The following is an 11,686-nucleotide window of genomic DNA, read 5'->3' as shown; positions in this document are numbered from 1 at the left end:
GAAAGGATGGCCAAACAGTAAATATTATATGCCTCACTATAGAGATAAGGACTGGTTTAGATTTGGCGATTCCCGAATAGTTAAATAAGGCAAGTGCATTGGCTGTTTCTTTACAAATTACAGGGAGAAAGTCTCAAGTTGGTGTCAAGAGCAGAACAGGGAGGAGAGAGCAGAGTTAAAGAAAATGGGTGAAGTTCCAAGAGCGAAACTGGGAAGTCAAGGATTTGAGGTAAGATTTAATGTCCATCGGGGCAAAATGTAAACAATTTGTTTATTCTTATTGCTTTTTGTTATTTCTATTCTTTAAGTATTGGTTTCTTTATTTGAGATTTTGAAATCATAAGGAGGTCTGAATATATTTTTGTTTCTAATATGATCAACTGTCTTAAAGGTGTCAAAGTTGGGATTTGGTTGCATGGGCCTCACTGGAATATACAATGACCCAGTCCCAGAACAGGTTGGCATTTCAATCATCAAGCACGCATTTGATCAAGTAATCACTTTCTTTGATACATCAGACGCCTATGGACCCCATACTAATGAGCTTTTGGTTGGAAAGGTAAACCACATTTACTCCAAAATTCTCCATGGTTGCAGTTATTTTTTTGAAGTGATACAGAAATTAAACTTCCTAATCTCAGTATGGTAGTAACAATGAACTTAATTATTCTGGTATGCCTCCATGTTTGTGTTTTCTACTTGGGATGTAAGAGTGGTTAGTGATTTATTAAATTCTGCATATTTTCAGGCTTTGAAGCACCTACCTAGAGAAAGGATCCAGTTGGCCACAAAATTTGGTATTGTCAGATTCGATAATAGTAAAGTCATAATATGTGGTACTCCTGAAGCTGTACGCTCCTGTTGTGAAGCTAGTCTGAAACGCCTTGATGTTGAATACATTGATCTCTATTATCAGCACCGGGTTGATACATCGGTACCTATTGAGGATACTGTAAGTTCTGCTGCAGCGTTTCTGTTTTTGTTCTCATGAACGTTCATTAGCTGCCCTTACTTATTAATCAATTCTTACTGTGAAATTGTGATCATCTTTGAGCTCAAGTTCAAATTAAGCTAAAAGTGTATATTTTTTGTCCTAGATGGGTGAACTTAAGAAGTTGGTGGAAGAGGGGAAAATAAAGTACATTGGCTTATCTGAAGCTAGTCCTTATACTATAAGAAGGGCACATGGAGTTCATCCCATTACTGCTGTACAAATTGAGTGGTCACTCTGGACTCGTGACATTGAGGAAGAAATTGTCCCACTTTGCAGGTTCTTTATATCTGATAAACCAAATTTCTTATGAAAATTAAATACTTTCCCTACATGCATGTTACAATTCTCGTTTTTACTCAAAGTTTACTTGTAAACTGATTACAATTTGCAGTCCAACATTCTGATTCTGCTTAATTGATTGCTCTTTTTCTTAATTGTCTTAGGATCCATGAACTTTTCCTTGAAACTCTTATAGGCCTGCAATGTATGTTTTTCTGTTTCTAGTTAAATTCTGTAAAATACTACTTAGTTATAGTTGTCGTTTGGTTATGGTCAATGTAACAGGGAACTTGGAATTGGTATAGTCCCATATTGTCCTCTTGGTCGAGGGTTTTTTGCTGGCAAGAAAGTTGTGGAAAGTGTGCCTGCTAAAAGTTTTCTGGTATGCCACTGGGACTTATCAATTTCTTGCCTTATGTGTTTATTTAACCTTCAATGCTTTGTAAATTCAAGTTAACAAATGCATGATTTTTTTGGAGTTAGTGCATTTTGATACTGTCATCTTGTTTCTTATGCAAATAATCTTATTAACTGATAGCCAACCTTTCCTTTAGGAATCACACCCTAGATTTCAAGGAGAGAACTTTAACAAAAACAAGATCTTCTATTGGCGTATGGAAAAGTTAGCTGAAAAGCATGGATGCACCCCTGGACAACTTGCACTTTCATGGATTCTTCTTCAAGGAGACGATGTAGTGCCAATTCCTGGTAAATTGATCTTTCCTCTTTCTCTTCTTCGACTTTACCAAACATTCTCATGGATTTCATGGCAGCAAAAAGTTATTTTTTTCTGTTTTGTTATCCAGACAATGCTGCTGAGTTTTTGACACAATCTAAAAGGCTTCAAATTTTCTTTATATATATAATAAAACCTCTCTATAGTGACACTCTATAGAAGAATAACCTCCATGTAATCATGAAAAATTATAGTCTCAACTTGGATCAATTATAAATAAGAATAAACTCTACATTGTAATAAGTTATAATTTTTCTAGGTCCCATCTTAAGGAACTTGTCTCCATATAATAATAATTATCTGTATATTGCAAAAATTATATGTTATGTTATATTAAAAGTTTAAGATGAAATAAAATATTTATCTAAAGTTATTTGGGACAATAATTTATGTTTTATAGTTGTTACCACATCTTTGAACTTACAGGTACGTAATAACTCGCTAACATGGCACTTTCTTGTCGAAGCTAATGTATTTCTAGATTCTCAAGCATGTTTAGAGTTTTTTGGCATAAAACTATGTCTATCTCTTTTATCAATGTCTATACCTTGGATTTGACATGCTCCATTAATTAATTAGTAACGCAGTCCATACTTTACCTCTATACCACTTGCATTGAGGATAACTAAGTCAAAATAATAATTTTTTGTAATTATACCTCTATTAGGTTATAACATTCTCATAATAATAAAATTAGTTTGGTTTTACCATTATGACTATAGAGATGTTTTACTTGTATATAAATATATATATATAGTCCAATGACCCTTGCTAGTTAGACTATGCTGGAACTGATACTCTACCCTCACTTCATCCAACTTACCCTTCAAGTGATGTGCAATTGTTACACTCAAGTCTCATCTTGTTCATACCTTCGGAGACTGGAATTGGTTTGCAAGAGTTGCAATAATTTTCTATAAATTATTAATTGATACACTTCTAATGAATGAACTGTGAAGACATGTACAGTTGTAACATCATTTTTGAACCTCTCTTCACTTCTTAAATTTTGTCTGTGCAGGAACAACTAAGACTAAGAATCTTGACAATAATATTGGTGCACTAAGAGTTAAGCTTACAAATGAAGATTTAGAGGAGATTTCTGCCGCTGTACCCATCAACGAGGTTTCAGGGAGTAGATTTATAAATGATAATTTTCTTCTTGCCTCCTGGAAATTTGGTAACACACCAGCAAAAAACAGTCCTGCAGCAGCTCAAAGGATCTAAAACTTGCAAAAAAAAAATTGCATGATTGAGCTATTCAGCGGAGGATATACCAATTGATGGTTAAATAAATGCAGAAACTTGCAAATCTCACATGCAAAGGAAACACCTATGTGGAGATCCATTTCTGTTTGTATCAATAAATGATAAGGGAAATGCTAGGTGGCTGTACATGTTTGGTGCAATATGAATTGGATATCAGTTTGTTGTATTGGCAGCAATGATGTTACATTATGAGAAAAATGTGGAGATACAAGAGAAGTTTCAACAAGTAATCACCGTAATCAGAGAAGGATATTCACTTACATCCAAAGAACCTGCGGATTTTGTTCTGATATTTTTTGTGCAGATCCTAAAAGTGACCTTATAGCCTTACTTCCAAGGTGTAATTTGTGCTACATATACCTCGTTAACCTTTTTCTCACAAATTTCCTTGCTATCGTCTGTCAAACAATTATTCCCGAATATAACTATATGATGAGTCAATTAACATTGGCTCGAGCCAATGTTGAAAGACGTCAAAATGTTAAAAAGGTAAAGCCTTTTGGTTCTGCATCAACTGCATCATATAAACCAAGCTGAGCTACTTAGTAATGCAAACAAGGTGCAAAATTGTCACTCTCAAATTAACTGATGAAAGATGTGGATGTATGCAGTGTGCCCAACATTTTTCTGTTCGTCAAAACAGAGGGAATATCCAAGAAGATGTCGAAAAGTAATCAGGGAAAGGATAAGAAAGATGACACATGCACTTTGAAGACATGTTGGTAGCAAACATCATGAATTAACTTTTTCATCTTCAATATTTCATATACATTGAACCTGTGTCATGTGTTTGACTCTTGGTTCTCATATATCTTTGACTAGTAATAGGAAAGAATAGTCTAAACAATAAAATATTATGACCTCAGTAAAGAATGGTCCACCAAAGCCCCCTGTATTTGCTATTTCCTTACAAATTTCAGTCTCTTGGTTCTCATATATCTTTCAGCAAACTGCTAGAGGTCTTAAGTCATACAAGACAGGAGAGGAAGAACAGGTTTTGAAGAGAATGGCCGAAAAGCAAAGAATTATAGTTCCAAGAGTGAAACTGGGCAGTCAAGGATTTGAGGTAAATTGATGATCTTGTCCTTATATTCATTAAAATTCTAAGCTATTTCATCTTTGCAATTCATATTATCTTAGTTTTTTGCTATCTTGGCTTTATTCTTTGAAGTGTTTGTTAATTTCTTCATCTCTAGCTACCTTTTTCTTTTCTAAGTTTATAGGAAATTGTTTGAATTTATTGATAAGCAATTCCAAGCTTTTCATCTTGAACTTATCTAGAAGATTTTACATGAACTCTGATTGGTGTGAACATTTAACTTTTTTCCTTTCCTTATCTGTATAAAATTTGCAGTCAGATGATTGATCTCTCTGCCTACTTTTGTCCGTTTTCTCAATCTAAAGATTGATAAAATTGATTGATCGCAAGTTTTATCCTATTTTTCATTTGAAAGCAAGAGCAAGAGCCAAGAACTTAAACACTTCATCAAAATTGTGCAATCATAAAGAGAAGTTTCTGTTCCTCATCTAATTTCTTTAATATATAATGTCTTAAAGGTGTCAAAGTTGGGGTTTGGTTGCATGGGTCTCACCGGAATGTACAATGATCCTGTCCCAGAAGAAGTTGGCATTTCGATCATCAGGCATGCATTTGATAACGGTATCACATTCTTTGATACATCAGATGGCTATGGACCCCATACCAATGAGATTTTGATTGGAAAGGTAAATGCACTTGCGAATATATTCTCAAAAACAATGCACATTCGTCGGAATGTGTTTATGTTTGTGAAATCTACCTGGCATTTAAGATTTGCGTATGATGATGTTAGTAAATTCTGCATATTTCAGGCTCTGAAGCAGCTACCAAGAGAAAAGGTCCAGTTAGCTACAAAATTTGGTTTTGTCAAATTTGATAATGGTAAGCCCATAATATGTGGTACCCCCGAATATGTTCGCTCCAGTTGTGAAGCTAGTCTGGAGCGGTTTGATGTGGAATACATTGATCTCTATTATCAGCACCGGGTTGACACATCGGTGCCTATAGAAGATACTGTAAGTACTGCTGAATGCCATTAATCATCAATCATTGGCGTTGGTCTTTTAGAATGAAGTTCGAGAAAGCTTATAGTACATTTTCTTCTTTCCTAGATGGGAGAACTTAAGAAATTGGTAGAAGAGGGAAAGATAAAATACATTGGGTTGTCTGAAGCTAGCCCTGATACTATAAGGAGGGCACATACAGTTCACCCCATTACTGCTTTACAAATGGAGTGGTCACTCTGGACTCGTGATATTGAGGAAGAAATAATCCCACTTTGCAGGTTCTTTAAATTCAAGCCTAATCTGCAAAAAATAAAATGAAGTATTCTATGTTGATTCTTGTGCTAAAGTTTCAGTGAATTCAAGTTGTTTGCATCTCTTTCTCTTTCAGTTTGTGTAGTTTTCACTCTGTATTGATTTTCTTTTCTGCTTCTGACAACTAACATAACAGGTCATCTTTGGATATTATGAATGTCACAGGGAACTTGGAATTGGGATAATTCCATATAGTCCTCTCGGGCGAGGTTTTTTCGGTGGCAAGAAGGTTGTAGAAAGTGTGGCTGCAAACAGTTTCCTGGTATGGCTTGGCCACTCATTCACTTTTGGCCTTATAACATCAATCTTCAATGCTTCATTAACTTGAGCTCATAACTACAGTTTTAAAGAGTTGGTTCAATTTGATAATTTCATCTTGTTTCTTATTGGAATAATCTTGATTAACTGATGGTCAACCTTTCCTGAAGCAAATACATCCTAGGTTTACCGGAGAGAATTTGAACAAAAACAAGATTTTATATTTGCGTATGGAAAAGTTGGCTGAGAAGCATAGATGCAACCCTGCACAACTTGCACTGTCATGGGTTCTTCACCAAGGGGATGATATAGTACCAATTCCTGGTAATTGATCTTTCATTTTTTCTCCTCAGCTTCATTAAAGATGTGCTGCTCAAACTAACTAGTATCCTCATCGTGGATTTCCTGGAAGTAAACATTGAATAATCTCTCCACTCTCTATTACTGAAACACATTTTTTTAATCTCTTCTCACTTGAGCTTTTTTTGGAGCAGGGACAACTAAGATTAGCAATCTTGACAATAACATTGATTCATTAAGAGTGAAGCTCACAAATGAAGATTTAGAAGAGATTTCTGCTGCGATACCCATCAGCGAGGTGGCCGGGAGTAGATTAAATGATAACTTTGTTGGTCCTGCCTGGAAATTTGCTAACACACCGGCAAAAGATAGTCATCCAGCAACAAAAAGCAAGTAAAATTTTGATTTTTGTACTGATGAGCTATTCAGCTTGGAATATACCTAGTGATGGTGAAATAAATGCAGACCCAGAAACAGAAAGCTGGAATTGATTCCGTCTGTTTCAATATATGACAAGGGAAATGGGAGGCTAGCCAATAGCCATTGTAGTACAGTGTAGTGTTGAATGTTTTATTTAATGGAAGCTAATTATTTTGGTAGCAACACAACTCTTCCTGAATTAGAATCTCATACACAATAGTCTTCGTCAAATTTAATTAACAGATGAAAAATGTCAGTGCAGTGACCTTACATTTTCCTATTCCTAATAAGGAAGTAAAAGGGATTTTCAATTTTTTTTTTTTTTAAGAAGGATTATTAACTCTTTCTCAATTGTGTTGTACATTGAAATTAAACGAAGATTTATACAGAGAATGGTGCCGCCCACCCAACCAGTGCAAATTAAAATCCTTTTCTTCCCATGAGATACGTGTAATACTTGTGTCCTTTGGTCGCACTTCCATCAGGTGGAAAATCCACGTGGCACATAACAACACTTTAAAATTTTCGAACCTGTATATGTAACAAATATGAGGGTTCATCCGTTCATGTGACATAGGAAAAAAATTGACTGGAAAATATAGGTGGTGTGATAAATAATTCCAGGAAATCGATACACAATGGAAGAAAGAAAGAAAAACCGGATGGGGTTTGTGAAGCTCTGATAATGTCACTTAATAAAAGAGTAATACTATACTTATAAAGAAATTTTACAAATGTATTCATACAAAATGATGTAACAAAAAATGAATGGAAGAGTGAATATAATGAGTTTGACTTTTTGTTTCACTCTTTCATTCATTTTTTACTATCTCACTTTGTATGAAAATCTTTGTAAGATTTCTTTATAAGTATAGTATTATTGTTAATAAAAATAATAACCTATAAATAGGTAGTATACTGTATACATCATAATAAATAAAAACAAGGGAGAACAACTATACCCCACCCAAGGTTTGGCAAAACGACAATTTCCCACTCGTCAAGTTTTAAAACGACACTTTCTCACCCACCGTTATATTCCATTAGAAAAATCCGTTACTATTTGACTATAAAGACGAAAATACATTTTACTATTTAATTTAATATTTTTTTTGTTATTTTATGTCATGCAACAAAGTCAATTACCAATATAAATTTACTTTCCCATTAACAATAACAATACCTTGTAATTGAGCAGTAATAAAAGGTTGTTGGGCGAGTATCAAAATAAGCATTGAGAAAATTCTACAGAGAGAGAAGAAGCAGAAACATGACAAAACCAGATCAGTTTTTTTTTTTTTTTCCTTTTTGATTGGTTCATGTCTGCCCTTTCACTGCTTTACTACCCACACCACACACGCTTTCTGGAACAATGACAACATTTTGTTGAATCAAATTTTTATTTTTCTAGTATTCGCATAGACCATAGTACCCACTACCCAAAAACCTCAAACGCACATGGCTTCTCTAACATCTCTCTTTCATTCTCCATCCTTAATTTCTTGTTGTTCATCATCTTCTTCTTCTCCTTCCTCCACCAAATGTATTCTGCCCAAATCTTCTTCCTTCACCAAATGTATTATGCCCACATCATCTTCTTCTTCTCTTTCCTCCAACAAACCCATTAAAATTTCCAATCTCTAATGATATTATTTAACTGAAATTCATATACATATTTTTTTTAGGAACCCAAACAACACAACATAACAACAAACCCATTGAAGTTTTTTCATCTCTACTGAAATTTAATAATTAAAATTCATATACAAACTCTATTCACAAACCCACACAACACAAAATTCAACATCCGACAAACGCAAAACACATGTTTCAAAAAAAGAATCTTCAAATCCTCCTGCCACTGAAAATCCACAAAAAATAAGCCCCAAAATCATAAACCCACAGACCATAAGATCCAAAAGAAAAATTGTGTGCAAGAAAAGAAAGGGGGTTACGGTGTCAACGTCAGTGTCATGGTCAAGCTAGGATTCTGTGACGCTGCCTTCGGCCGAGATTTGGTTGGCTGTGAGCTGAGTTGGTAGCGTCACAGTCAGCCCAACTCATGGCTGAAGGTTACGATGCCGCCAGCCTAGCTGGCAGTTGCAGGTTACACTAGTGTCACAGCCTCCAACGTAGAAGGAAGAGATGATGGCCAGGAAAAGATGAGGGAAAAAAAAAAAAAGGAAAGAGAAGGAAAGGAAAAAGCATATTTCAATTTTTAAATTTTGACTTACAAGGCTTCATATAAATTGACCATCTTACCCTTCTTCAGAACGGATTTTCTTAACAAAACATAACGATGGGTGGGAAAGTGTTGTTTTAAAACTTAACGGGTGGGAAAATGTCGTTCTCCCTAAAAACAACAAAGTCCACCACTAGCCTCAACTCCTATAAACTAGGCAAAGTAAAACCACTTTCTTTTCATCACTAACTAAATGACTATAGACTCCCAAAATGAGCAAAAGAGCTTCCAAATAAATAAGTAAATAATAACTCTTAACACCCTCCCTTAAACTGATATTTGCAAAAATCAGTTTAGGAACAAACGACTTCAACAATTCAACAACACTACTAAGCTTCCTCTGAAACAATGTCATTTGAAGAGCATACGCCAAGCATTCTTCTAAGCTTCACAAAGGCAGAAGACTTAAGGTGCTTGGTTAACAAATCTGCAATCATGTAGAACTGGATTCTTTGAGAGCTTTATTGTAGAAAGATTATCATAGTAAATTAAAGTTGGACCTTTTTGTTGATTGTGTAGAACTCCAAGTAGCCTTCGTAACCAAATAGCATTACATGAGCTTGATGTTGTAGCAATGAACTCAGCTTTAGTAGTTGATAATGTTACTATTTGTTGCTTCTTTGATGACCAAGTAACAACTCCAAAGCTCATTATAAACACGGAACTAGATGTAGTCTTCCTATCATCAAGGTCTCCAGCATAATCACTATCTGAAAAACCTGTAGTTTAAGCCATATAGTGATTTTCACATTCCATTGTCGAGATGCCTATTTTAAGCCATATAGTGATTTTCACATACGACAAATTGTATTCTCCCTAGTCTATGAAGACCCGATGAAAGTTCCATACAAATTTCCTCATGAAGATCCCTATGAAGGAAAGTATTATGAACATCCATTTGGTGTAGTGGCCAATCCTGGACAAAGGCAACAGAGAGAAAGGCTTGCACAGTGACATGCTTGGCAACGGGTGAAAAAGTCTCCTTGTAATCAAAACCTTCTTGTTGAGTAAAGCCCTTGTCAACAAGACGGGCTTTGTATCTTTTAATGGTATCATCAACGTGGTGTCTGATTTTGTAAACTCATTTACAGCCAATAGGAGTCTAATGAGGGACACGAGGAACTAAATCTCGTGTACAATTATCAGCCAAGGCATTAAGTTCAGTGGCGATAGCTTAACGCCAATGAGAGTGTTGAACAACATCGGAGTAAAATGAGGGCTCTCGTTCAGAAAAAATCTGGTTAACACAAATCCAGTGTGTAGGAGACAATTGGTCAAAATTGACATAATTGGAGGTTGGATAAGTAGTACTTGAGGACTCTAGAATGATGGGGTAGACATAACCAGCTGTCCAAACAAGAGGTCGAATGCGGCGGGAGGATCTCTGTGGGGGAACTGTTTCTTTAGGACAGGAGGCAGTGCCAAAGGATTGTCATCAAAAAAACAGTTTGTTGGTGTATCAGCAATGACTAGAGAAGAGTCAATATGGATGACTGGAGATCCTAAATCTGGTAGAGTTAGTGGACCAAGAATAGGTACCATGGTAAGACAAGGTCCTGGTAGAGATGGTGAGAAGTCATCATCCATGAATGTAGACAAATGTTGAGGAGTTGATTGGCTAGTGTTGGTGTCTTTAAAAGGAAACACATTTTCATGAAATGTAACATCTCAAGAAATGAAGAATTTGTCAGTATCTAGATCATATAGTTGATGACCTTTTTGGAGCATGACATACCCCATAAATATACAACAACTAGCCCGAGGGCCAAATTTGTCATGAGAACTAATAATAGCGAAGTAACAAATGTAGCCAAAGACACAGAGATGGTTGGTGTCAAGAAACTTGCCAAAGAGAACTTCATGAGGTGTCTTTCCTCCAAGCACCCAAGTGGGCATGCGATTAACTAGGTAGGCAGTGTTGACCACACATTCTCCACAAAAATATATGGGAATTTGGGCTTGGTGTTTGAGGGCTAGTGCACTTCTAACAAGTGACGATGATTTCATTCTACAATCCCGTTTTGTTGTGGGGTATAAGTGCAAGAACTCTCATAAAGAATTCCAAGGGAAATGAATAAAGAGCAGCATTGAGTATTAAAAAGTCATGGGCATTATCGGTTTTAATACGTTGCACTATTGTGTGAAACTGTGTTTGTATTTTGGATAGGAAATTACGAATATGGGTAAGGGTTTGAGTTTTGGACTGCATAAGGAATACCTATGTCCCCGAGGAAAAATCATTGACTATTGTGAGAAAAAATCTAGATCCATCATGATTTGGAGTATGAGATGGTCCCCAAATATGAAGATGAACTAAGGCAAAAGGATGAGTAATGGAGGTCGTACTTGTAGGAAAAGTGGTACGCGATTGTTTGGCAAGGGGATAGATTGGACATTTAGGCTGAGGAATTGATGCACTATGACCTAATTTTTGATGGAAAATAAATTATTTTTTTATTGATATTTGTATTACAATGAGAATTTTTATTTTGTGTAATACAATTATTAGACTCTAGAAAAACTTCGAAAAATCCACGAGGTGTCCAATAGTACAAACCATGATGAGCCCTACCCAAGCCCATCAGTTTTCCAGTCAAAGGGTCCTGAAATACACATGTAGTAGGAAGAAAAATTAAAACACATCTACTATCAGTACAAATTTTTTACACGGAAATAAGATTAAAATGAAAGGCAGGAACAAAAATGACATTTTTAAGGATTAAATGTTATGAGAGATGGACATTCCCTATATGAAAGGCTAGAGCACTATTCTCGTTTGGCATGCGTACAGATGTAGATGGTTTGGCGAGTTTAGTGGTTGTAGGGAAAA

General features: G+C 35.6%; 2 protein-coding genes across 2 annotated transcripts; both read left to right on the top strand.

Moving 5' to 3' along the window:
* On the top strand, positions 1-3,689 carry LOC116106753 (probable aldo-keto reductase 1). Its single transcript, XM_031393078.1, has 7 exons — positions 1-229; positions 392-559; positions 749-952; positions 1,098-1,270; positions 1,559-1,655; positions 1,828-1,981; positions 3,031-3,689. Exons 1-7 carry the CDS (start codon positions 185-187, stop codon positions 3,234-3,236), a joined length of 1,047 nt encoding a protein of 348 aa, XP_031248938.1. The 5' UTR covers positions 1-184; the 3' UTR covers positions 3,237-3,689.
* A 153-nt stretch (positions 3,690-3,842) lies between these two features.
* Positions 3,843-6,748, top strand: LOC116106749 (probable aldo-keto reductase 1). The gene is made up of 7 exons (XM_031393075.1): positions 3,843-4,344; positions 4,836-5,003; positions 5,130-5,333; positions 5,430-5,602; positions 5,802-5,898; positions 6,065-6,218; positions 6,389-6,748. The coding sequence occupies exons 1-7, from the start codon at positions 4,135-4,137 to the stop codon at positions 6,589-6,591; spliced, it is 1,209 nt and encodes a 402-aa protein (XP_031248935.1). The 5' UTR covers positions 3,843-4,134; the 3' UTR covers positions 6,592-6,748.
* The last annotated feature ends 4,938 nt before the right edge of the window (positions 6,749-11,686 follow it).

Source organism: Pistacia vera, unplaced genomic scaffold (genome assembly GCF_008641045.1).
Source record: "Pistacia vera cultivar Batoury unplaced genomic scaffold, PisVer_v2 Contig521, whole genome shotgun sequence".
NCBI lineage: Eukaryota > Viridiplantae > Streptophyta > Magnoliopsida > Sapindales > Anacardiaceae > Pistacia > Pistacia vera.
This window is presented reverse-complemented; position numbering and strand designations above follow the sequence as displayed.

What these genes read in the sequence shown, in the direction of transcription:
- LOC116106753 (XM_031393078.1), top strand. Translation starts at nt 185, where the DNA reads ATGGGTGAAGTTCCAAGAGCGAAACTGGGAAGTCAAGGATTTGAG. An exon ending in CGGTACCTATTGAGGATACT is followed by an intron (nt 953 to 1,097) that starts GTAAGTTCTGCT and finishes TTTTTGTCCTAG; the next exon opens with ATGGGTGAACTTAAGAAGTT. An exon ending in CGATGTAGTGCCAATTCCTG is followed by an intron (nt 1,982 to 3,030) that starts GTAAATTGATCT and finishes TTGTCTGTGCAG; the next exon opens with GAACAACTAAGACTAAGAAT.
- LOC116106749 (XM_031393075.1), top strand. Translation starts at nt 4,135, where the DNA reads ATGACCTCAGTAAAGAATGGTCCACCAAAGCCCCCTGTATTTGCTATT. An exon ending in ATGAGATTTTGATTGGAAAG is followed by an intron (nt 5,004 to 5,129) that starts GTAAATGCACTT and finishes TGCATATTTCAG; the next exon opens with GCTCTGAAGCAGCTACCAAG. An exon ending in GAAATAATCCCACTTTGCAG is followed by an intron (nt 5,603 to 5,801) that starts GTTCTTTAAATT and finishes TGAATGTCACAG; the next exon opens with GGAACTTGGAATTGGGATAA.